This window comes from Thunnus thynnus, chromosome 2 (genome assembly GCF_963924715.1).
Source record: "Thunnus thynnus chromosome 2, fThuThy2.1, whole genome shotgun sequence".
NCBI lineage: Eukaryota > Metazoa > Chordata > Actinopteri > Scombriformes > Scombridae > Thunnus > Thunnus thynnus.
In genome coordinates this window covers 29,881,163-29,908,480 of record NC_089518.1, presented here as the reverse complement: position 1 = coordinate 29,908,480, position 27,318 = coordinate 29,881,163, and the positions used below count along the sequence as shown (strand labels likewise).

Sequence of the window (27,318 nt, the reverse complement as noted above, 5' to 3'; positions counted from 1 at the left end):
TTTTATTTTTGGTGAAATATTGGATCATTTGAACATTTGTTTAAATGAAACCATGTGGAAAGTTTATAGGGGAAAAATCACTATTTGTTCACTGTTAACAACTCACAGACATCTGAAATGTGACCATGACTACACACTGCTTTTTATAAGACGTCAAAAGCCAAAAAGGTTGAAAACCACTGGTTTCATCATTACCAATGTGTTGTATTTTAAAAGCTTGTTATATTATCCATTGTGTCAAATCTTCATCCATCTCAAAAGTAACTAAAGTTGTCCAATAAATGTAGTGGAGTAGAAAGTACATCATGTTCCACTGAAATGTAGTGGAGTGGAAGTATAATGGCATAAAATGCAAATACTCAAGTAAAGTACAAGTACCTCAAAATTGTACTTAAGTACAGAATTAGAGTGAATGTACTGATTTTAAACCGTTTATTGGAGCTTGTTTAAACTTGCGAACTTCCTAAAAAAAAGCACGATTTTTTTTTTGTTTAGTAAGTTTTTTCAACATCACATGACTGAATCGTGTCCTGACGTCATCACCCCTCACGGAAGTCAGCACTGGTGATGGTGGCGGCCTCTCGTCAGCCTAGCAGCAGGAAGAGGGATGTTTGTTTCCAGTGAAAGAATAATATCACTTGAGCACAAACTTTTATAACAGACTTAACCACCGAAAAGTCTATCCGCTGAGTCCGCCGGGATTTCCACAGCTCAGGAGTCTTTCTGTGTGAGCCTGAAGCAGGGCGCAGGAGAAGATGTCCCTGTTCCAGTCGGCGCTGGATTTCCTCGCCGGGCCCGGCTCGTCTGGAGCGGCCAGCCGGGACCAGAATGACTTCGTCGGACAGCTGGTCGAGCTCGGTGACATGAAACTAAGGATCAAGAGGGTGATCGCGGAAGGTGAGAGACGCTGTGCCACTGCGAGGAAATACTGTTGTTAACGTCTTGTGCGGCTAAGCAGGCTAGCTAGCCGAACCAGCTAACATGCTAACATTTGTGACATATCTAGCTATTTCTATTGGTGGTCAATGACAGTAGCGTTAGCAAGTGCAGAGCCATGAGTCACCGAGTAAACACCAGTTAATAATGTGATTTCCGTGTGTTTAACAATCGGTAAATCAATTTCTAGATTGTGTTGCATGAAGGTGATGCATAGGCTTTAACTTTCAGCATGCCCAGTACCATTTATTCTGGTTAAGCTGTAAGTCACAACAAGACACACGTACATACTCAAAGCTGCAATTTACTTCCCCACCAACTGCCAAACCACACAGCCAAATACCTTAAACCCTGTCATCTTCCTTGGCAGCAAGTTATGTTTGATTCAAGTTACTTCATAATAAAGGGGATAGGAAGGAACGCAGTTGCAGAATTAAAATACAAGTCTCTTGTCCAAAAGGATCCTTTGCTTTTAAAGATAGGTTCACAGTTTTCCAACAGTCAGGTGTCCACATGAACGCTGAAAGAGGCTTTCCTCGCTGTAGTCATTCCCTCTGCTCATACTGACTATTAAAAGATCCCCTTCAAATGCACTTTCTGTGTAAGTGATGGAGGCCAAAATCTACAGTATGTCCGCACACATTTTGTGCAAAAAAGCATTTAACAGTATCTTAAGCTTATATGAGGCTTCAGTAGTCTGTCAAGTGGATATCTGCCACATTTACAGCCTTTTTAGCATAAAATTCTCTCTTTGTGTTTTCTCAGACAGTGTTTCACTGTTGGGCTGTGGTGGAAGCATATTAACAAAGGACTATAGTAAATAGAGTAGTAGACTATAGTAAACAAGACTAACGCTGATTTAACTCATTTGAATTTGAAAGTTCACATTCGCTTCAGATAAACTTTTAAATACATTTTTGCACAGAAGGAGGCTTGTGGATTTTGGCCTCCATTACTTACATTGTAAGTGCATTATGAAGGGATCTTCTAATGACCAATATGAAAAGGAGGAATGACAATGGCGAGAGAAACCTATTTCAATATTAATTTGGCCACCTGACTATTGTTTTAAGACAGACTTGAAAAATGGTGTACTCACCCTTTAACATTGGTTAGATTATGTCTTGTGACACCATGAGAGAAATTGGTTCAATGCCAGAATGCCTCCCCTCCTTTTTATGTTTTGTTTAGATAATTCTGGCTGAGGGCTGCAAAAGAAACAAATGAACAACCTAAGATGGAAAGATAATAAAACATGAGCGTTTTTTTTTTATTATTGGTACCAGGGTGGTCAACATCAAGAAATTAGTGTTTTATATACAGAACACAATGAAGTTTAAGAATGAAACAAAGCAAAAACAAAAAAGAACGGAGCAGGATCTCTTGAGGATATTAAATAAATGGTTAATGTAGACCTTTATTTTGGATATAGTCTGTTTAAAAATACTGGTTAAACCAGATTTAACCACAAATAGTTGTTAAAAAGTGGTCAAATCTGATACTTCATCGCTCTTGATGTAACTTTTCAGCATTGCCAGACAAATAGTTCAGAACTGAACTCATCTATGATATAGCTTCAGCGGTACAGCAGGCAAAACTTACACCTTTTTATGTAATTTAGTCTTATAATCGATAGCAGCCGTATAACCCAAAAAGTAAATATCAAAAGGCAAAATAAGCTGAATTTTATGTATGTATGATTTGTAACAACTGTGACAAAAAACAGATTGAAAGTGAGAGAAGTTGGCAAGGTTCATTTTGTCTGCTAGTTATTGTGTGTGCCTTTTGAAAAAAAAGTCAGCAGTCTTAGTCCACCCTACTCGGAAATTGTTGACTAATTCTGCAGATTGTTTCATAACTTTAAATGCAGGGAAACAGTTTTTAATATGAGCTGCGTTTGTCTTTGTAATTGACCGCAACCAAGTCCGCTTTATGCAACTCTCTGACTCATTTCGAAGGATTCAGTCCCAGCTGCAGTTTATAAGTAGAAAACCAGGTCAAAAAAACATTTCAGCTGAAAATAATCACTAATAGAACTGAAACCAATGATTGTTTTCATTATCAACTATTATGCTGATTTGTTTTTCCTTCAACTCATTGTTCAGTCTGTAAAATGTCAGAAAACAATGAAAAATGCCCATCGTAATTTCATAGAACCCAAGCTGAGGTCATCAGATCATAAACAGTCCCAAACAACAGTATTCAATTTACAATTAGCTAAAACAGAGAAAAGCAGCAACATCTTACATTTGAGAAGCTGAAACCAGTTATGATAAACATCTTAAACGGTTGATTGATTTCTAGAATTGTTGTCAATTCATTTTGTGTCAGCAAATTATTAAATGATCGTTTCAATTCCTCTCCAAACAAAACTTACAGCAGATCCTCATTCATGATAATTGGTTGATGAGTGATTAACAGAGACAGAGTAGCAGATGGTGTAACTCAAGATCATTTTACACTGAATCTTTGCTCTTTTCAAACTCCAATCCTGCTGTTTTTTGAAAGGTGTCTTTGTTGTTTCCCTCACCAAGATCTTTGGTAAGGGAATACAATGGATGGCTGTAACCAGATGGTTCCTTTTTTTGGGGGGGGGGGGCTATGACTAGTTTTTCAGTCTTCTGTGCCAGCCACTTGGGCAGATAGCCAACCATCATGCAATGTTTGCTCCACTTCAAAGAATCTGTCTGGGTAGCCAAATAACGTTGAGTTCTGGAAACAACTCTCCTCTGATGCATACGTCTAAACTTTAGTTGAGGTCGCCATCATAGTAGTATCAACCACAGATTTGATCCTCTTCAGGTTAGTGAGGCAGAGATTGTATCTTCACAAAATAGGTTTTTCAGGTACAGTGACACCAATTTGGCCTTTCCTCTGTCGGCTTTCATGTCCCCCTCTAAGGGGGTGAAAGCATAGACAAGAGAGGTCTCTTTATTCAGAGCTAGAGTGGATAAGTTGAGCTTCAATCATTTTATATTCCAGTAATTATGTAACACAAGCACAAAGGTTGTACCCTAGCAAGATTTTAATAAGTTTGGCTAACTGAAGAAGGATTTTCAAGCCCATTTTCAGTATTTATTTTGGAACGGCTTGGAAATTCGAGCAAAGGAAATGGAGCCTTTCAGGTTTCAGTCCCTCCTCATTCCAGTACAAAACAGAGGAAGACACGTGATCCCTCCAGGGAAAGGCGAGCATTCTCTAATCAAAACCAGTGATACTGCACGTAAATGTTGCAGTAACGGACATTAAATGATTCTCTGCTTTGACAGCTTACTGTTATGCTTCCTGCTATGTGTCGGTGGGGTAAAGTATGTCTTAAGTGTAGCACATGGGCTTAAACATGTATTAAAACCAGTCTTTTATGTTAAAGACATGAGTGTGTGTGAGGGGCAGATTGCTGGTTTGGATTCCAGAGATAAAAAAAACAGGACCGGCAAACGGAGAGGCACAGTACGCTGCGGGGCAGTCTTCTCTATGTAAAGATTGGAATCTGGAGTGTGTTCGTTCAGATTTTTACAGAGCAAAGCGAGGCTGGTAGTTGATTTACACATCACTATGGTAACCTTGCCCCGGTCCTGTTTGGACTGTGGCTTGCTGAGTCCATCTTGTGAGCCTATAGAGTCACCTGACGAAAAGGTTTGGAAACTAAAAGTTCTTGTCCACCAGCCAGACTGGCTTTGAAGTCTTGAAAATTAGAGTTTCAGTTTTAATTCTGTGGCAGTGCACAGACTGATGGTTACGAAGGATTGGGCTTTAAATACTGTAGCTCTGATTTGTTCCATGAAATACATTGTAATGGGGACGGTGTAGTACTGAACGTCTAAGTGAGAACAGTCTGTCCAGCTGTATGGTTTTCTGATACCAGGCAAAGCAGATACTCCTGATAACTGGCTGAATATTACATCAGCACTGGCCACATTATCACCACATCAAGTTTCAGCCACACCTTCAGTGAAAAGGTGTACCTGTATATTCAGCACTGGCTTTTGCAGTGACCTAAAGGCTACAGAAAGTGGATCCATGACAGAAAGATTGCTTGTGTTGTGGTGGTTCCTGCAGTGCAGAACTTTTACATATAAATGAAGGTCCGTTGCATTCAAGCCCTTTGCCAAATGAGTTCACACAACGCTGATTAAGCCTATCACTTCCAAATAAATCTTTTCAGTATTTCACAGTATAGCCTACATAGTTTTTAAATCTCATATTGGGCACAATATTCCCACACAGGCTGTTTGGCTGTTAATTGTGCAGCTCTTCTGGACTTTTCAAATGTTATAGCACCAAATGGATCAAATTCCGATGGTGAAATGAGTCATTTTGCAGGGTTATGTGATGCTCAAAACAATTTATGCACCATTTTACAGTCACACCAGTAGGTCACAGCCAGTATGTACTGGCCATCGGGCATACTGTGACAAATCCCGGTGGGTCATCAGAAAAAACATTTTTGGGCCGGTGGACCGTCAAAACATATCTGTTTTTTACCGGCCCTCTCTGTGTGCCTATCATTTGGGGTGCACATGAGAGTGCACCGCATGCCTCTTTCATGCAATCGCAGCCGAGCGCCCCCTTTTACTCTCACTGCCATAAGGGGGAGGACAAAAGTCCCGCACTCCAGCTTTAAGCTACAGTGTGGTTGACAGATAAGACTGTGGTTATACTCGGCAGATTCCAGGTTTGAATGTTAGTGGGTGTTAAGAGCAGGGCATTGCTGTAGGTTTCGGTACTCTCTGGAGTCAAAAGTTAAGACTGAATGAGATCAGTATGGTATCCTACGCTGGTGTTATTGCCTCCTTAAAATGGAAAATCCGCCCTAAAACACTTAAGTGCTGATAAAAATCAGCTACCCTGGTGTTAACTTGTTACAGGGCAACGATATACTGTACATAACATATCAAGTGTGTATGTTTTTTATTTTGTGTCAGTAGTTGTCACACGATGTACTTCTTTTTCAGTCACTACTTTGTGGTACAACAAGCATAAAAGAAGAAATCAGTCATAGAAAATTTCTTAATGGGCAGTAGCCACAGTAGACCAGAATGCAACACAGAATATGTTGTGTCTTGAGAATGAGACGGGTTAGGGCAGTGAGAGAATGGTACATGCACCATTACAGAAATTTACACCACTGCATCACAAAATGCCTGCAATGTATTGAACCTTCAAGTACTATTCATGTATATGTAATAAGTGAACAATGTAGATGATGTCTTGGTTGCTCTGTCTTTTCTTCTCAGGTGGGTTTGCCTTTGTGTATGAAGCCCAGGACATGGCCAGCGGTAAAGACTACGCCCTCAAGGTAAGACACACATGTACCCACTGAGGAAATAACACATTTTACAGCCTACATGTTGAGCTTCTGTTACATTTGTCAGAGACGTCACCACAGAGTAGCAACAAACCAATGATGTGAGTGTGTTTGCTTTTGTTTCAGAGGCTGCTGTCCAATGAAGAAGAGAAGAACAAGGAAATCATACAGGAAGTCTGCTTCATGGTATCCTTTATCATCTAAGACCATGATTCAAGTTTTTTTTTTTTCTTAAGATCATTATAGAAGGCAAGTTAAACTCTAACCCATGACTGACCATTGTGGAATGCCCCACCAGCATAGTGTACTGTCATTACTGGAGCACTTGCAGTTTACAGACAACACCACACAATATGCAATACATGAAGTAATATGTATTTATATTGCTTAACTTTACAATGGTATTGTGGTTTCAAAAGCACTGATTCCAGCATGGTTCTCTCCTTAAGAGCTAAATGTAGTTTGTGACTGTTTTCTAAAGCACTCTAGTTTGTTTCTTGGGAAGGAGTGACGAGCAGGACAGAATACAAATAATTCCGGCAGGGTTTCAGTCATGGATTTGTTATTCATACCGTGGAAAATAAGATTGTTTAAAGAAAGCTTTGTGTGTATATAAAGGTTAAACTCTAAAGCATCCATTGTATTTCAGTGCCCCTTGGGAGGTTTTTTTCTTGTGAAACAAAATGGTTTTCAACAAAAGAAAAAACTAGAATAAATTAGTTTGAGGAAACGTACAAACCTTTTGGCACCAAGCTATAAATGCGGGTACATCTCTTGTACGGTTGGGCAATAGTTGTTTCGTGCTGTGTAGCGCATTGTGGAGGCATAGCATTGGTAAATGAAGTACTGTGTTCCTATTGCATCACTGCAGGCTTAGAGGTTAATTATTTGCATCATGTTTGATGGCTTAAATGCTGATGAGGCAGAAATATAAAGACACTTGTGTCTATCACCAATGTATTCTCCCTAGATTATGGTTAATAGTCACCTAAACATAACCTTCACCTGCTTTCACTGTTTAACCAGCCAGTTTTTGAAAAGATCCTTTGATTAGTCACTTTTTTTTTATATCCAAGTGGCTCTAACACCACATCTTGATCAGTGGTTTGCGTTTAACGTTCTGAAATGACTGACCTGAGGACCTGGTTGACACCACAGCAGTGTTTGTATGTTCCTTGACCTCCTGGCTCTGCAGAAAAAGCTGTCAGGTCATCCCAATGTGGTTCAGTTCAGCTCTGCTGCCTCCATCAGCAAGGAGGAGTCAGACACCGGGCAGGCTGAGTTCCTAATCCTCACCGAGCTGTGCAAAGGTAAATACACACTTTTCTCTATATTTGTACTTCTTTGTCTGTCTTTGTTCACTGTCTGTTCTTCACTGCTGAACCAGTGCTTACTCATTCAACAAACCAAAGTGCAGTAAATCTGAATAGTCAGCACCGTTGACCAATAACTTTTACTGAAATGCACTGGTGATGAAACTGTTTTCCCATCCGCAGCCTACTTCCTTCTCTACTTCCTTTCCCCTTGAGTCAGACATTTACATCAGACTGTTTTCATTCAGCAGATTTCTTTCAGCTTTGCAAGACAGCTCATTACTTAGCTGACTTTACTGTTTGCTGTGAGAAGCACCTTTTACTATCATACGGATTAAGCACTGTATTGTATTTATTGTATGATAAAAGGCTTCCTCTTTTATCTACGTTGACTTATTCTCTCAAAATTTCTCTGATAACTAATAATGAACAGACAAAAAAAGGTGATAGTGTAGTGGCAGCTGTTCCTTTTCCACTGATGGTTGATATAACTGTGTCTGATTGGTTTTTATTGATTTCTACCTCTTCTACCTCAGGTCAGCTGGTGGACTTTATAAAGCGGGTGGAGCAGAGGGCTCCCCTGTCATGTGACACTGTGCTGAAAATCTTCTACCAGGCGTGCCGCGCCGTGCAACACATGCACAAACAGAAGCCCCCGATGATACACAGAGACCTCAAGGTTTGTCCGTCTTTGGTAGCTGGATGAGTGAACAATGTATCAAAGAGCTGGAGAACGATGCAGCACCCCGGCCTGAATGAATACATTTATGCATCATGTGAATAAAACACTGCATTTTAAAGCACCACTTACTATTATGATTACTAATCGGAAGTTGAATGTGTATTGATTGACATGTTACCTCACTGCTTTTTTTGATGTGTTGTCTTGATATGTTGCAGATTGAGAACCTCTTGATTAGTAACCAGGGCACCATCAAGCTGTGTGACTTTGGCAGCTCCACCACTGTGTCACATTACCCTGACTACAGCTGGTCGGCACAGAAGAGGTCCATGGTGGAGGACGAGGTACGCAAACACACACTCAAACATCAGTTTATTGTATTCTCAACAGGGCTTATATGATATATTTATTATTAAAACTTAAATGTTTCTTTCTCTCCAGTAATATTGAAATGATTTATATGATCATTTTTTTACATAAATAGTTTAAAAATATAGATTCAGTCAAGATATTGTGGGATATTTTCTTTGGATCTTCATTACAATTTCACAATGAAAGTTGGGCACTTCAATTGAGAAAGAAAAAAACCCATTGAAGAGCACTACTGGATCAGTGGCAGCACTGATGTCATGATGTTGGACAGAAACCAGAAACCTTTGATTGAATCAACGGCTGGAGGTCCAGGAAGCATTGATCAATCAGCGTAATCATATTTATACCATAATCACACAGGAGCTGTGCCACATATGACCTCATTAAGAAGGACACCAGAGATCCTGGTTTCTAAATTTATTAACCTACTCCATCAGGAACCTGTTTTCAGCCTAATAGCCCGAAGCAGATGCTTGAGGGAAGAGCTTTTCATGGTGGAGAGTCTCAAGTGGAAGGCTGTTAAGTTAAAATTTGAATAATATATTTCTAAAAGCAGGCTTGTAACAGTGTGTCCTTTCCATCCGTTTTTCCTGGGGAAAAAAAATGATGGCTTGGATGAACATTTCAGTTGGAGCCAAGAACATCTGGGTGCAGCTGGGCACTCTGCTCTGGTTTTACACCCCAATTGTTCTGTCCAAGAGTTGTAGTTTGTATATTAAATTCGTTTCTGTTTTTTTTTCTGTTTGTGTGTAGATCACAAGGAACACCACTCCAGCGTACCGAACCCCGGAGATGATCGATCTCTACTCCAACTTCCCTATCAATGAGAAACAAGACATCTGGGTCAGAGCCTTTTTTCTTTTTATACAACAATGTCGGCCACTGTGAAGACATTAGTATCAGTCCAGGACCAGTTATGTTTGAGATTTATTTTTGTACCATCAGCAGACTGTGTTAACAGTTATCTGGATAATGGTCCTTCTTTTAGGGAGACATAATGATGTTTTCCTCTTAAGTTTGGGAAAATATATTTTCAGGCTTCATAAAATTGCTGTTTTTGCTGAAGGTAAAATAATAACAGTGATTTCTCATCCAAGACACACACAACAGAAACACAAAGAAGACCTCTGACCTTATTGTGTACAATAACTAATTGTGTCGGGTCAGTAACAGACATTAGTTAGCCCTTTCTCTGTTAGTTGCTTGGAGACGACAGATTGTCTTCTGACAGACAGTCGTTGTTGTGATTTTCTTTTGTTTATTTTTGGTGTTTCTGTTGTTCGAATGCTGTTCCGTTCATAAAGAAAACTTTCTTGAGCCAGCATCGTCTTTATTGTTTTCCTCTGTCCCGCGCAGGCCTTGGGATGCATCCTCTACCTGTTGTGTTTCAAGCAGCACCCATTTGAGGAGGGCGCCAAGCTGCAAATCGTTAACGGGAAATATTCCATCCCTCAGAACGATGTCAAGTACACTGTGTATCACGACCTCATACGTACGTACTGCATATCTGTGATATTTTCTCGTCGGTCCATACATCCATTCCATACCTCTTATCTGCTACTCTTCTCGCCCACAAGTCAAATTTACTTGTCACCCTTACCATCCAGCTAAATGCAGTGTTGATAGAGAAATGGTAGAAAGACATGCCATGGCAGGTTAATGAAGTTAAATATGTGAACTAGGTTCATTAGGTTACACAGCGCCATCTGGTGGATAATTTAAAACTCTGTCCCCTGTGAAGAGTAGCAAATAAAAATCAAAATTTGAAAGGTTACACAATTTTATCTATAATTGTGTGTGTTCACCTCGACTGCTATGCATTGGATTAATGTCAAAACAATATACCGTATCTTTGTTTTCCATTTTCACCAATAAGTTTTTCTTTGGACTTAAACATTCTTCTTCCCTCTCCTCCTGCTGTCCAGGTTCCATGTTGAAGGTGAACCCAGAGGAACGTCTGTCTATTACGGAGCTGGTCAACCAGCTGCAGGAGATAGCAGCAGCACGCAACGTCAACCCAAAGTCTCCCATTACAGAGGTAGGTGTGTGTGTGCATGACTGTTTTCAGTGCTGTTGTGGAAAAAAGAAATACTATGGTAGTGGATTTGAGAAGTGATACTACAGTAAAACTTCTCTAAATCATCTTCACTATTGAGTAGTCATGCTATCTTTAGCATGTTAACCCTGACTGTGCTGTCCTGTTCTGTTGCTGTTTTTCAAACTTGTACCTTGAAGTGAAAGTCATTGGTTTCTTCATTGAGGTTAAAATAAAACAGTAGATTTTCAGAAATTATCACCACTGAAATGGAGCAAAACTATGGCTGTGGCTGTTAAATGAGTCTGTTCTCTTAGCCAAGACACAAGGGGAAAAATGCACACCTGGATTTGGGTTTGAAGGTGCCTCTTGCAGTTTCTCCTTCCTAATGAAAATAGATTAGACACATTAGTAACAGACTCTGTTGGGCTTTCTCTGATAATTCTCATCTCTGGTAAAAGGCTTCCCATCCTAGTACAGAGTGTGCAACTCATGAGCTCGTCTTATCTCTAACTTTCTAAAGTGGCTTCTGCTTTCGGAATCTGTTTTGAGAAGGTGACAACTGTCACAAAGTGTATTTTGAAGTAAACAAGATGATCAGCTCAGACACAAAACGCACATCCTCGGTGTCTGCCAGCCTACGAAGAGGCCATTGACAGGCCAACCTCACGGCTTCTTCCGCTGTGTGCGTAAACGCTCCCAAATTACTGGTGTGGTTACACTTGCTCAGCCTCACATCCAACAAACACACACACACACCGCAGTAGGCACAAAGGAGTCTGTATTCTTTCCCAGGCTCCTCTCCTCCCAGCTGGCATGGTCCTAATAGGCTCTAAGAGACAGAGAGACACAGAGGTGGAGAAGGGGTGAGACAGAAATTAAAAACAAACATGAAGAGATATCAACACTTCAGTTGTAAATCAGCATTTTTGAGTTAAAAGATGCAACTTTTTTTTTTTTTTCCATTTACCACCCTCAGTGGTTAATCCATCCCATTATTCAGCACGAGCAGATTTTGGACTCAAGGGTTTTGAATAGAAAAGCATTTGACCCTGCATGGTGTCTGGCCATGACAACTTAGCAGCCACAGCCTCTGATGATTCTTACCACAAATCCACAAATCCTGCTACTTATGGCTAAATCCTGTGCCAAAGTTGTGATTTATGTAAAGCTGATTTCAATGTCAGACATCTCCAGGTTTAAGGTGATTGGTCTTTGTTTCATAATGTTTTTTTTGGTGTGCAATGTATGTCTGACTGATTGATTTATGGATTAGTCAATGTATGTATCCTGGACTAAATTTCTATAACAATTTATAGTGTGAATATTTGACTACTTCTTCACTTTTTTTGGAATTGATACACTGTAGAGAAAGAATAATTTCCTCTGCATCAGTACTACAGAGCGCTGATTCGTCTGTTTTATATTGAGGTTATGTCATCGCTTGAAACAAATTAGTAAATTGAGGAACAGAGTTATTCTGTATCCCAACCAATTTCTTACCAAACTGAATCCTGATAAGGCTGGTAAATGTGTGTTAACATGAAGAAAGATTTGGCGAACGCTGATCTGATTAGGGTTAAGAAGGGGTTTCCCTGCTGGACATAAGGAGATTACAGTCCTCCTACTTCTCCACCTCCTCTTTCTCTCTGTTGCTTTTTGCACAGACATATGGAGAGGCAGACTGTGAGATAGAGCAGAGAGGAGTGTGAGGAGAAAACCTGTGAAGGAAGGGAACAGAAATGGAAGTGAAATACTGAGAGGGAAATGCAGTAGACATCCTGGAGAGGAAGAGAGACGCAGAGGCCGTCTGGCTGCCAGACCCAGACACTCCAGTTCTCGTCGGGGAAAATAATTTTATCTAGCACGTCTGAGATTAATCATATTTTTTATTTTTAACGTGTTACGATGTAGCTATGTTTTTGAAATTCCTTTGACGGAGACAAAACCTACTGCATAACTGCTCTGTTCCTCTATTTGTGGTCCTCTGACCATTGTTGTCTAAAAAGCACTATTTTTACTCTTTGCAGGGATGTAATTTTGCATTTTTTTTAAATCATTTTCAAGTTTTTTAAAGTTTTTTTTCATTTCTAAGGAAGATCTTTGTTTTTCTGATGTTTTTCTTCTCTCTCTGTTGAGCTTGTTTCTTTTGCTATATCTTTGTTTTTAACATCTTGGAAAATATAATAGATCCTCGCCGCAATAGCTTTACATATATATGTAAATTTTTTAAAAGTTTTTTGTCAACTTGGCTTTCTTTTGGTTGACCTACCTGTTACAATGTTGAGTACATACTACTGTTGGCGTCCAGTGTATGACGGCTATGAATGTCTGCAGCTGCTCGAGCAGAACGGAGGTTTTGGCAACAACGGAGCCCAGCCGCCCACCCAGATCCACAACGTTCACAACAATGCGGGTAAGAGTTTGTTCGGATGACGATGGTTGTGCTCTGTATGGGTTTACAACAGCGTCTCATAGAGAGGTTGCGGGTTTGTGTATGGTTCTTATAGTATTTCTTTGTTTCAAGTGTTCACAGTGTAGATTGCGAGGATGAAACTTTTGGAAACCTGCTTCCAAAAGTGAAATTTGAAGGACAACCTGTAACCCCATAAGGGATCCTCAGCATATCTGTAAAATTGTTAATGCTGCACCCAAACAAACTAACAAAATAACTACACGTAATTACTGCATTATAAATTGTGCCTTTTAGGTGCAACTGAAAAAGGTTCTTAATTTCATTAAACTACTCTTTTTTTTTTTTTAAACCCTAACTTCTAATCAGCCAGGAATACATGTGCACACACACATCCACACCCCCCAGACACCACCCATATCACTTGAAGTCATGCATGGCAAATTTGTAATCTTGTTAGTTAATCTATGACCACCCGACTGCTAACACACAAAATAAACACATGCAAAATTGCATCAACCATTCATGACCCATAGTCAATAGTTCAATTTTGTTTAACCCAGTTAGGTGGTCATGAGAAGCTTTTTGTGCTGATATATACCACTCTGGAAACAAATTGGTGGAAATCTCCCACAAAATTACCAGCCCGGTTATAGAATTCAGTGTCTAATCGAAAATCTTAATCTAACCTCGGCTGACCTTGAGTGTAAACCTGCGGTCAAGGAGCTCACCTGTAGCTTGTAATATTAAATACTCAGTTCATGAGTTGTATTCTATGAGCCTAATCTGTTGTAGAATAGCAAGTACCATCAAATGATCTGTGGCTGTTAGAGAAAACAAACTTCACAGCCTCAGACCACATACAAGCATTTTGCAGATGACCAGTAGTGATTTCTCAACCTACAGTGCATAAACAGACTGAACTAGAGTCTTTGTATACAAGCTCAAGAATTAGCCCCTTCTGTTTTTATTATGCTGCAAATTAGACGGCTAAGGGCATCAGCTGAAGCTACTTGATAAAAATATAACTCTTATATATAACTCTTTTTTTCGTTTATCTGCAACTTTTCTCTACATGAGCAAAAAGCTCATTATCTTCTACCCATTTTTACACGCAAACAACCCTTAACACCCATACAGGCTGTGTACTGTCCATTAAGAGGATTTCTGAACAACCAGTCGACCATCTGTCGAAAGGTTGAATATGTTTGCTTTTTTCATTGAGGTGTGGCTGCTGTCTCCTGCCCATTCATACGACCAAACTTGAGCAATGAATGATGAGTCTTTCTGACTCCCAAACAACCTTAAACTGCATCTCAACATCAGGCAGCTTCACCATGGTTGAATGCAACCAATCCATTTGTTAATTTAAGTTCAAAAGTACTGTTGTAGACTTTAGCAGTTGCATTTATTGGTTTATCAGAGTAAAAATCCCCTTTGACCTTATTTAATGAACCTCCTCGTAATGACATAAACAACACTGAGGTTTTGATAGTATAAAATAAGAAGTGAGTTTGTTTCAGTAGTGTCATGCTTATTGTAGTTAAGTGGACTGTCAGCCTATATAAATATATAAGATCAAGGATCTTTTGTCAACACTAAGAAGAACACGTTTTGTTTAGCACTTCCTTGGTCCCAGTCTAATGACATAAGGTCCATTCATGAGATAAAAATAGAAATATAACCAATCTTGGCAACCGTTTAATGTGAGGATTCATTCTCTGGTGAGGACATCTTTTGTTGTCATTACAACTTAAACTGTTCATTCTGTAACAAACAAAATGTCAAGTTGATTTTATTTATAAAATTACAAAATCTCAAATTGCAAAGTTGCTTCAAAGGGTTTTACAATCTATACAGCATACAACACCATTTATCCTTAGACCCTCAGTACTAAGATATTGAGAACAGCCGTTAATTTATAGGTATTCTCCCTTTTCTTTTTTTCTCATGATGCCTGCAGGCGTGTATGATCCTGATCAGTCCGGCAGTGGCCTCCTGGATATCTTAAGAGGAGGAACAGAACGTTTCCTGACCAACATAAAGGACACTTCCTCAAAGGTCATCCAGTCAGTAGCCAGGTAAGTTGCTGCAGCTTCGTTACCACGATTCTCCTTTGGTACATTGTTCATATTCCATTTTCAGTCGTATACTTATCAGTTAATCTTATTTGTCATTACAGATCAGCTAGCACTGTTTGTGTTTTATTTTGTCTTTTCCTTATTTGCTGTAACATGGACTTGTTTTGGTCTCACAATTCCCATTATGTTTATGTATGTTAACCATTGGAAAGTTGGCTGAACATTCAGTTTAACTTTTCACATTTTGTGCTACTGTAACTTCACATAAGCTTACTTAATATGACTGACATTATGGTCCATGCTTGCCATGGTAAACAGTCATAGATCACAGTAAAAGAATCATTACAGTTGCATTAAGATAAACTAAATGTAGTTGATTTTACACCTGCAAGTTGTCTGTGCTCATGCATATTCATACCCACCCTGCCCCCAGATTTACCTTTTAAGCAAACATTTTGCTGCAACTGAAATGTGGTTCTCCACTCTAATGGCAGACTTTGCAGTTATGATTCTCCAATGTGAAGAGAAAAACTTACTTCAGCTAATCACTCCTCATCAGAATTAATCAGTGCATGGTGTGAGTAAGGCTGCTACACCTGGCTGCAGTATTCAGTGATGATACAGAAGTTATTGACACTAATTGTGGACGTCACAGACAGCAATGGCCTCTGTGACTGATATAAATGGGTTGAAAATTGGCAAAGTGTTCCTTTTTATAGCAACTTTATCCATTAAAATTAGATGTTTCATTTTGTTAATCTGTCATCAGTTTGTTCCATTTGTTTGGTCGTTTTGTTTATTTTTTGTTGTTTCTTTTCTCTGTCCAAATCCCTCATGGTCCCACTATGTGTCCATCACCTAGCAACCCAAGGTAAATATGGGTCGGTGAAGAACACCACTCATACACCACTCTGTGTGTATCTGTAGTTTGTGTTTGATTTAGAGGAGAAAAAAAAACCCTACTAAGCCTTTTCCTGTGTTGCGTTTGTCATCACAGCTTGCTGACCCTAACATCACTCATTCAATATGTACATGAATGTCATGAATGGACACTTAATCAGAGTAAGGAGAAGGGTCAAATGATTGGAAAATGACACCAGCGAACAACAATAAGTTGGCCTTTCAACGCAGCACCTACGGTCTCTATAATGTCAATACAAAAATACCACAGTACAAAAATGTAATAATCCTCAAAGAGTCAAAATTAAACCAGCAACATTAAAAATGTTGAATTTAATTGCCCTCATTAGACAAATTGGTGTAATTCTGGAAGTGGTAATCTAAAACAGACTGAATGAATGAATCAATAAGTGTGTGAGTGGATGAATGGATGAATGGTAGATAAAAGGTTTTATCATGGCTCCACTGCATACTAAACCACAATTCCAGCTAATTCTGTGTCTTAACCAGCATCATGTGTGCCCTAACCAACATAGATAAAACTGAGTGTCACCAGCATAGATAGATCAACGTCTTTGCTTGCCCTACAGTTTGTTTGTGTGTACTAAATTTTAATATACAATGGGAATCATCTTGTACTGTTTTTGCTGTTGTCATTGTTCCAAGGTGATTTATTTTGCTGTATAATCCAATACAGCCCATGTTCTACACCCATTTTCCACATGTAAGACAATAACAGAGAGGAGTTATTGTTGGTAATGTTCCTCCTGGGTGACAACAAACACCTGCCATGCACATTTCACGTCAGAGTGCCAAGAATGACTCGTCATTTGTGGACTTCGTTGCTTAGAACCAAATTTGGTTGGACTGTTTTTTTTTAAAACCCTGATAGAGATTCCCATTCAGGAATCGTTCATGAACTTCTCCATCTCAGCTCATTAAACTACACACATTTTCTGAGTGATATAAACCAGAGTCATATTGTCTCTGAACCAGCTTGTTACAAAGCTTTTTTTAAGTAATGCATTTGTGCAGGTTCCTAAACCTTAGTCACCCATCCTAAATACTTTTTGTTGTGACCTATATTTTGGTCTTCCTACTATGTTTTCTACTCACTGCTTTTACAAGTGCACTTGTAATTTCTCTTACAGCTATGCCAAAGGGGACCTGGATATTTCATATATCACCTCCAGAATAGCAGGTAGGCATAATACCCTCCTTAGAGCTCAATGCTGTATCATCTTTTAAAACCTTTCTGCATTATTTTCATTTTTGCAAGGCACTTTGCACCATTGTTTTGGAAAAAAATCCCTTATAAATAAAGGTTATTATTAAATGTCATTCATGAATATTGCATAATGAAAATGAATGACATCAGAGGTAATCCCATGCAGACATCTGCTTAAGTGAAGGTGATGCTAAATGATTTCACAGTTAGTGTTTAACATTTCAAGGAAACAAACATTTGTTGTAATAGTTAAATGTGTGTGTGTGTCTGTGTGTGTAGTCATGTCTTTCCCAGCAGAGGGGGTGGAGTCTGCAATAAAGAACAACATTGAGGACGTCCGTCTGTTCTTGGATTCACGTCATGCCGGCCACTATGCCGTCTACAACCTCTCCAAACGATCATACAGGCCTTCTCGATTCCACAACAGGGTATGAAGTGTGTGTGTGTGTGCGTGTGTGCATGCACTTTTTTTTTTGACAAGTCAATGTGTGTCAGAGTGGGACATTAGCAAAAACCATCATCTCACTGCAGGAAGATTATGGCTTGACTGGACTAGTTTGTTGAATCACAATGTCAACACATTTGTTTATTGCCACGGGTTATTTTTGCACTTGTCATATTCATGTGCATGTTTTTGTGTGTAGGTTTCAGAGTGTAAATGGCAGGTGCGTCGTGCCCCCAACCTCCGCAGTCTCTACAGTGTATGTAAGAACATGCATCTATGGCTCAAACAGGACCAGAGGAACATCTGTATAGTACACTGTCTGGTATGTAGCCTCTTCTACAGCAAAGTCAAGGTTGAGACATGAGTACATAACAATGTTACCTTTTAATTTACCTTCACTGTTTCTGTCTGTAGGACGGCAGGGCAGCATCAGCGGTGGCCGTGTGCTCCTTCCTGTGTTTCTGTCGTCTTTTCACCACAGCTGAGGCTGCTGTCTACATGTTCTCCATGAAACGATGCCCACCTGGCATAGCCCCCTCACACAAGAGGTATACACACACATACACAGATAGTTAGATAGACAGATTTGATTGTAGAATCTTGAAGTTGATAATATTTTAAGCCAAAAATGTTAATTGCTTTACAAAAACTATTAAACATTACATAATTGTCATCTTTATTTTGATTGTCAGGTACATAGAGTATATGTGTGACATGATGGCAGAGGAGCCCATCATCCCCCACAGCAAGCCCATAATTATCCGCTCCATCATCATGACACCTGTGCCGCTGTTCAACAAGCAGCGTAATGGGTGCAGGCCATTCTGCGAAGTTTATGTTGGGGACGAGAGGGTCCTCACCACATCACAGGAGTACGACAGGATGAAGTAAGGTTTAGGCACACAAGGATGCCTATCAGCTGTCTCCTGATAAAAACACTAAAAAATGTTACTATTTAATTTATTCTCTCATTCTCTTTTGTTTTTTAAGGGATTTTAAGATAGAGGATGGGAGAGCGGAGATTCCCCTGAATGTGACAGTCCAAGGAGATGTACTGGTGGTGATCTATCATGCAAGATCTACACTGGGAGGACGTCTACAGGCCAAGGTGTGTACACACACACACACACACACACACACACACACACACACACACACAGTTTGACTGGAATTGATTCTCCAAAAACACAAGAGATCAACTGTTATAAATATAAACCCTGTTAGTTACTCAGGATATCAGCTGTATGAGTTAAATTACATGAAAGCAAAGTGAGTTTAAGACTAGATGCAAATAAAACACTAAAGAATATCAACAAAACAAGCATTTTAATTTCTTTGTTGTTCTGTTTCAGATGGCATCCATGAAGATGTTTCAGATCCAGTTCCACACAGGCTTTGTCCCCAGAAATGCGACCACTGTCAAGTTTGCCAAGTACATAATCTAATCATCATAACCTAATCATCATCATCATCTTCATTCAAAGCATAAAACTTAATATTCCCTGCGCAATAACATCAGGTACAACAGGTTTATTATTCTTTAAAAAACGTATATATTCTTCTTTCTCTTTGTTCTCCTGTCAGGTATGACCTTGATGCCTGTGACATTCAGGAGAAGTACCCAGACTTGTTCCAGGTCAACTTGGACATTGAGGTGGAACCCAGGGATAGACCCAGCACCAAGTCCCCTCCATGGGAGGGCTTCCAAACCAAGGGCCTCAACCCCAAAATCCTTTTCTCCTCTCGTGATGAACAGCAGGAGATCCTCAGCAAATTTGGTAGGTGGCATGCATAACAAAATTTACATTATAAAATCTTTTTTTTGGCAGCTTTGGATGGGTGTCAACATGTTGCATTGCTTAGCTTAGCCACAGCAGGCCAAGGAGCTTACAAATTTGCTGCCTGTAAGCTCCTTGGAAGAATGTCTTTCCAACTTCTTTTCTGATTCAGTGCAGATGAACTAAACTCTAAATATTCATAATGCAGGTAAACCCGAACTGCCTCGTCAGCCAGGTTCCTCTGCATTTTATGACTCAGAGATGCCCCAGCCAGCACAGACTCCAGAAAGCTCCAACGCAACAGATCCAGAGTCTCCTGTGAGCACTGATACCAACGCCAACAACTTCTTCCAGACACTGGATTGGGAAGGTATAGTCTAATTATAAGAATCTTTGGTTAAATCATGTAGATTTTGCTCAGTGCAGCCGTCAAATTCTGGTTATAATCCTTTCTGATGTAGGAGAGTGTACCTCTCATTTTGTAACCTGTCTTAATTTTAAACATTTTCCAACCACTTAATTCATCACGGCCCCCTCACTGACTGATTGCAAAGTAACATCAAGTGCCCTAAGACCTCCATTGATTTGCCTCTTCTTGTATTTGAAGATGTGGGAAGCCCTCAGGATGCCTCAGACAGTCAAGGAGGAGGATCCCTGAATGACCAAGAGGACCTGAGTGATCAATCAGAAGGAGAGTCCTACTCTTATTCTGCTCCCAGTGGGGAGCCACTGTCACGAGACCCCAGTGAACCACTGTTTGATGCAGATTTCCAGGTAGGAACAAACTAAAATGGCTGATCAATACTGGCATGAAGACTGTATGACTTTATATGTATTTATCATGCATCTTGACAGGATTATGAAACAGAGCCAAAATGCTTGATTTTCTTAAATCCTCTATCCTTTTATTCATATGTGCATCGTCTCTTTGTGTCCATCTCTCCTTGCAGAACTCCACTCCTGTAGTCCAGGACTCTCCTGTCGGTGACACAGCTGACCTCTTGGGGTTGAACACTGACTCTGAACCTCCTGCAGTGTCCTCATCATCTTCCTCTGCCGCTCCTCATCAAGGAGCCCAGGGAGGTCTGAAAGCCGCCTCCAGCAACAGCGACCTCCTCAATGACCTGTTTGCACCCCCTGCTGGGCAGACAGGAGCGGTGCAGGAAGACTTGTTCTTCAGCGGGGCACCAAGCGGGGCCACACCAGACTCAAAACGTAAGGCTTGAGGCTTTATACATGCTGATTGCATTAAAATGAAAAAACATCTTTAATGTATCTTTTCTTCTTTGTTGTGTCTGTGCTGCAGCCATGGGCGACCTGTTCGATCCATTCGGGATGGGGTCTGGCTCTGGCATTGGCTCTAGTGTGGGTTCGTCTCGTCAGGCGTCCGGGCCGGACCTGTTTGGAGACTTGTTGGGTTCTGATAGTTCTGCTACCAGCGGGTTTAGTTCAGCTCACAGTAACCCCACCCCTGCCAACACCAGCCTCTTCAACCTCAGTAAGTAAATCGGTTTAGATAACTACTGTGACTTCCCTGAACGATGGGTTACACACACCTTCTTCCAGCAACAAAGGCTTTACAGTATCTTAAAACTTCAGTTTTTCTGTAGAAACCATCCTCTTATTTGGAAGTACTAAAGTGAGAGTCACATTCCTCCCTTGCCTGACATTTGAAGCAGATGGTGGCTGTTGGTAACCAAACCTGACTGTGGATGCTTTGGGTGTTTTTGTTTTAACAGATAAGCTAGTGAATGATGCTCCTAAGATGACCTCATCAGCCAGTCAACCAGACCTGCTGGGTGGTTGGGACAGCTGGGCAGCTGGCACATCTGCTGGCATGAGCTCCACTGCCAGCAAACCCACTTACACCAACACGGGTAGGTGGAGGAACATTATGTTTGTAACTGAATGCTGAAAATGTACTGTGTGAATTCTCAAGATGTTTTTTTTTTTTTCTCTTTTTGTAATAATGTATTTTGTGCACCCAGTGTCACCAAGACAGTCTTGTAAATTTGCAGAGAGGCTAAAGTAAAATATAATCAGTTCGATTTCTAAATCACTGACTTTTATTTGTGTATTTGTGTGTTTGTAGCTTCTGGTGCGTCATCTATGTCAAAGGCTAAGTCTCAGACCTTCGATCCTTTTGCCGACTTAGGAAACCTGGGCTCCAATTTACCAGGTAAGAGGACTAGTGAGGTATCCAGTCATCTGTAATGGTACTCCTGCACCAACCAAAAGCAGTTATCCAGAAAGCTAAATACCTCCCATTAGGGCTGGTTGATATGACAATATATCACATATATCATATTACACTCTATCATTTATTTCGTTTTGTCACAAATCACACTCTTTACGGCAGTATTTTTTGTCATTTGGACTCCTTCCATCTATTTCATGGATTACATTAATAAATTACTCTTCTTGGCTTTTTACTTGCGTAGCTTTCATTTACAGTACAGCACTTACAGTAATGTAATGAATGTAGTTGTTGTCAACTCTCCACGGCTGTCTCTCCTCTGCTGTGCTGCACACACAGGGGGCTCAGACCTGCCCGCGCTAAGAAAGAGCATTAAAGAGAGAAGCAGCACGACGGCGACTATAAATGACAATAAAACGCAGTAGAGACTATGTTTATTTACATTATTTACCATTTATGATCGTGCTAGTTTCCTCTGCCCTCTATAGTTCACCGCGGGCAGGGCTGAGACCTCCGTTGTGCAGCGCAGCAGAGGAGAGACAGTGAACCCAGTGAAGTACTCAAGTTGACGAAAACTACACTTGTTACATTACTATAAGTGCAATAAAAACTTTGCGAGTAAAAAGCCAAGAAGAGTTAGATTAAGAATTAGATTTAATCCATGCAAAGGATGGACAGACAGGGGAGCGGGGGGGGTGCTATTTATTCATTGAATTTACAGAAAATGTGCTATATCAGAATATGTATCGTTATTGGGATATGAAATGACCTATAATGGGATATGAGATTTTGGTCATATCGTACAGCCCTACCTCTCATGCCACTTAAAGTGATGGATGGATTGCTAACTGATTATTCCTCCATGTTTCTTCCAGGTTCTTCTAGCAGTAATTTCTCCAAGGCTTCTTCAAAGGCACCTTCTTCCTCCTCCTCCTCCTCCTCCTCCTCTTCTTCCTCTGCTAAGACTCAAGCTCAGCCCTGGCAGTCTGGAAGACCCTCCTCAGCCCAGACCAAACCCTGGATGTCTGGGTCTGGGTCTGCACCCAAAGCACCAGTAACATCAACATCCCAGCCTGCAGCTGCACAGCCCAACAAACCAAACTACAACCTCAACTTCTCCAGTGTCATCGGAGGCAGGGAGGAGAGAGGAGTTCGTGGACCTGGATTCGGTAAGAGAAAACGAGTAGAAGGGAAGGATTTATTACCCTAGATAGCGATTCACAGTGGCCAATAAGCTGCGGAATTCAAAAGCTTCTAAAAATGGAACTTAGAAATGTTAAAGTTACCAAAAAATGTGTAATATTTCTGTATGAAAGGAGTCACATTATCTTTATGGTGTTCTTGGAAATCAAAGCCAAATGTTTTCTGTGCTGTGTTGTCACGCAGGCCCAAAGCCGAAGGTAAAGGAGGATGATTTCGGGGACCTGCTGTCAACTCAGGGTTTTTCCTCCAAGCCTGATAAAAAAGGACCGAGAACCATCGCTGAAATGAGGAGACAGGAGATCACAAAAGACATGGATCCACTTAAATTACAGGTAACCAACTCAATGCATATGTGAACAGATAGCTTGTACACCAAACCAGGCACACTCACCATTCTCGAGTTGATGAATGTTGCAATATTGACCACACACTTAAGTAAATACAGTATATTGATGGTAAAAGTCTCAGTTAGCGAGAACTTTGTCCAGTGAAGTGAAGTGTCCTTTCCTTAAATGCACATGAAGATTTCACTGGAATAAAATGTGACTTCTGAACCATGGGAGCCTTTTAAAAGGGCTTATAAGTTACACATAGCTGACCAGCTTTTGGATGGTGATATTCTGAGGTTTACCTCAAAGGTGTGACCAGTGTTGCTGTCTTTTTCTATTTCATTGCTGTAGATTTTGGACTGGATCGAGGGAAAGGAGCGAAATATCCGAGCGTTGCTGTCAACTCTGCACACAGTGCTGTGGGAAGGTGAAACTCGCTGGAAGCCCGTGGGGATGGCTGACCTGGTGACACCCGACCAGGTGAAGAAGTACTACAGGAAGGCTGTGCTGGTCGTCCATCCAGATAAGGTACGGTATAATACGCTGCCTGAATGTTGCATTTCAAACAACAATAATCTAATCAATCAAACAATAATCTATGCTAATGTCGAGTTTGACACACAAAACTACACAATAAAAACTGAGGATCTTCTGTCAATTAAAGAACTGTCATTACTCTAATTTATTAAGATTCTTTGCATATTAACAACGTCATATGAATCCATAAATACTGAGTGTGCACTGACCAACAAAACTTAACACTTTTTGGCTGGACCACAACAGCAGGGCCAGCCCTGCAAAGGCCAGTGTCTGTCCCTGACTGAGTGATGAAGTTACACCATTGTTCAGCCAAATGCCGCCACTTCCTGTATCCATTTCAAATTAAAAGCCCTCATACACGGTCCAACCATATACTAGGTTTTAACCTAGTCTTGTTTCTGTTTTTTCTTATAAATTGTAACAAATTGCACCACACTCTGTAAAATGTCCTAAAAATGAACTTTTACATTCTGGCAAATTAACAGAAAATCGTAAAATAAAGCAGAAATAGAAAGATAAAATATAATATAATATATATTAGCATGCATTTTAATACTGTTTGTTCATCTCGACTCTTCTTTCTTCTTTACTTATACACATATTTTTGCTTTCCCCTTATGTTATGTTTCTCTTTCTGCAGGCAACAGGCCAGCCTTATGAACATTACGCTAAGATGATCTTCATGGAACTGAACGACGCCTGGTCAGAGTTCGAAAACCAGGGATCCAAAGCACTCTTCTGAAACCCCTGGTCTGGATCCCAGCTAGACCAGACCAGACCGGACCGGACTGGATTTGGCCTAACCAAACAAGGGTTAGACTGGGCCAGATTGGACAGGACTGAGCCCACATTGGGCCTTTGGGGGCGCAGAGCCTCTGAGAGGTGTCCTCTCTACCATTCCCTTCACTCCCTTCTTCCTTCTTTACTTTCATCTGTTTCTATAGTCAAGGAAAAAGACATTTTTGCCTCATGCCTGGCTGTAGTGAAAATTTCCTCACTGGCTCATAAACAGTCAGTAATAAACATTGTAATCGTTCTTAAACTCACTGCCTACCTGTACGACTGCCTGAGTGGTGCTGCAAACATCAGGAGGGAGGAATGGGTGACAATCACACGAAGAAGACAAAACGAGAAGAAAATCAGATGATACAAGGACTTTAAAAATAACCAAGGTGATTATCATGACAGTGATATACAGATGAGAAGATTTAATGACCCTCAGTAACAAAATGCCAGTAAATTTTGGCTATGGCTGGTAAGTTTGTTATTCGTGCCTGTCACTGTTGCAAACAACCAGTCATTTAGCTGACTGGTTTAAAAAAAAAAGGAAAAAAAAAAAAAAAAAATGGCTTTACATTTTTTGCATGCCAGCCAACATGAGAGTCTGCAAAACTTAATTTGAAGGTCAAATTTTTAAGCTTTGTTGCCTCAAAAAAAATAAATGAATTAGTGAATCTTGGAACATATTGATGGGCAAAAAAAAAAAAAACTTTTCGGGGTAACACTCGGTCGGGTTTGTTCTTGAACCATTTCCTCTCCAGAAAAACAAACAGGCCAACTCTTAGGACAGTTGCCTACTGAACACTACTAGTGCTGCTTTTACCATTGCAGTTATTGCTACATACACACACACACACATACTCCTCAGACTGATGTTAAAACCTGCATCTTAAACAGCCAACTTCTGATAAAGGAGCTGCACTCGTTTGAAAGCCCAATATAATCCCAAGAGGGCCGTCTGTTGTTTTTGAAGTGCTCTTTTTTAGCTTAAATGTTGACAATTCCACCCACTCAGGCTACAGTATGTAACTAAATTGCATGTCCTCCCATACCAAACCTTCAGACAACAGGAGGGAGAGGTGTGTTTGATTTCAAACCAGGTTAGTCCAGATGGGTGGTGGCTCTTTCATTGAAGTGCTCTTTCCTTGTAGCAGAAACGGAGAAGAGTCTACCTGCCTCATTTCGCTAGGTGGCAGACTACATGCCATCTCAGCACTCACACCGCTCATTGCTTTGACTGACAGCCATCTTGAGCATCTCAATCATCACTGTCATTATTAACAAGCCCCTCTCTTTGTCTCTGTAAAACCCCGCCCACCTCCACCACTCTAGCTCTACGGACATTTTTCGTCAGTGCATAGGAAGAGATCAAAAAGTGAAGGAACGAAAAGAGAATATGGTGATTTAATCTGGTTGCTATTGGTTTTAGTCTTTATTGTATTTTTGGGGGTTCATTCTGTGTTTGTATCAAGCTTTTTGTCATGTTAATCATCCACTTCATTGTAAATATGAAAATATTATCATCCATCAAGTGGCTTTGTAAGATTACAGCCTGGGCAGTTGGGGATGAATGATGTGTCTCTTTGTGTGTGTGTGTGTGTGTGTGCGTGCGCATGTGAGTATGCAAGTGTGTGTGTGTGTGTGTTTGTGTGTGTGTGTGTGTTCCTTTCTAGGGGAAAATAATGAAACCTTGTTGGACATCATGCTATATTGTTTCACAATCTTTTCTTTCTTAACATTAGTGTTTTCCTATATGTTTTGTCTTTTCAAAAACCTTTCCAACTTTGCTTTTTTTTTTATTTTATTTCACATTTTACCTCATGGACCAATCAAATCACCTGTTTTCTTATTTATTATTATGGTTTTTTTGGGGGAGGGTCAGGGGTTATAATGACATGTATTCGTGCATATTAATGGCACAAGTTAAGATTTCAGATAATATATAAGTGGAATGTGCTGAGTGCAAGTGGGACAGTTGTTGGTTGATCACAATGAGCCTCTTTGTTGCTGTTTTCATTCCAAAGCATCTATTATTAATACGAATGTGCTTTTACAAATATATATCCTCTCTTGTTGCTATGTGGTATGCATTTATTATTTGTCTAGTCTGTCTTTTCTTTTTTTCTTCTTTATTTTTTTTTTTTTTACTTTTTTTGTTCCTTTTCTCCTCTACGGCAGAGCTGAAGCTGTTGCTGAGAACACTGCTTCTGTTTTTGCATTTTGACATTTTGTTGAAATTCCAACACGAGGGGCCAGTAAACCTAAGTAAGAAAAGAATAAACTGATGCTTGAAATTCAGTTGAAACTCACTTTGACAGTATGATCATAGTATAAAAGAGGGAGAAATGCAAAACCACATATCGGCAGTGTTTACTGTACCAAATTACGTCATACTAATATGAATGTAGATTTCAATGCAAAAACAAATAATTAAAAAAAACCTTTTGATCTGAGGCAAATATTCTGGTGTTTCGTTGTCCTTATTTTAAATGATGGCATCTAAAAATCAAAATGAGAGCTTCACAGTGGCAATATGATATTCACTTATTGGGGTAACTTATGAGACTATAAGAATGTATTTCAATATTGATGCTGACCTTATTGTTTGGTCTCATAAAAGGAGTCATTTTTCTCATTTTTGCTTCCAGTGTCAACAGCTGGATGTAGCAGAAACCTTGCTCTCAGTGTGCTTTGGTATTGAATGTAATATTTTTATTATATTTTCTTCCCTTTTCAGGTCAGAGTTTATCTTCATGTTGTGTTTTGTGACCAATAAAG

The 27,318-nt window shown here is 40.1% G+C and overlaps 1 protein-coding gene across 1 annotated transcript; it reads left to right on the top strand.

Moving 5' to 3' along the window:
* The first annotated feature begins 536 nt into the window (after positions 1-536).
* gak (cyclin G associated kinase) lies at positions 537-27,001 on the top strand. Its single transcript, XM_067615445.1, has 29 exons — positions 537-897; positions 6,174-6,235; positions 6,371-6,430; positions 7,440-7,554; positions 8,094-8,236; positions 8,458-8,583; positions 9,365-9,454; positions 9,968-10,103; positions 10,537-10,649; positions 12,984-13,062; positions 15,023-15,140; positions 17,192-17,241; positions 17,548-17,696; positions 17,913-18,035; positions 18,128-18,261; positions 18,406-18,600; positions 18,704-18,821; positions 19,066-19,145; positions 19,298-19,491; positions 19,700-19,861; positions 20,099-20,265; positions 20,442-20,706; positions 20,798-20,989; positions 21,231-21,368; positions 21,584-21,670; positions 22,564-22,857; positions 23,075-23,223; positions 23,572-23,748; positions 24,401-27,001. The coding sequence occupies exons 1-29, from the start codon at positions 756-758 to the stop codon at positions 24,500-24,502; spliced, it is 3,960 nt and encodes a 1,319-aa protein (XP_067471546.1). The 5' UTR covers positions 537-755; the 3' UTR covers positions 24,503-27,001.
* The last annotated feature ends 317 nt before the right edge of the window (positions 27,002-27,318 follow it).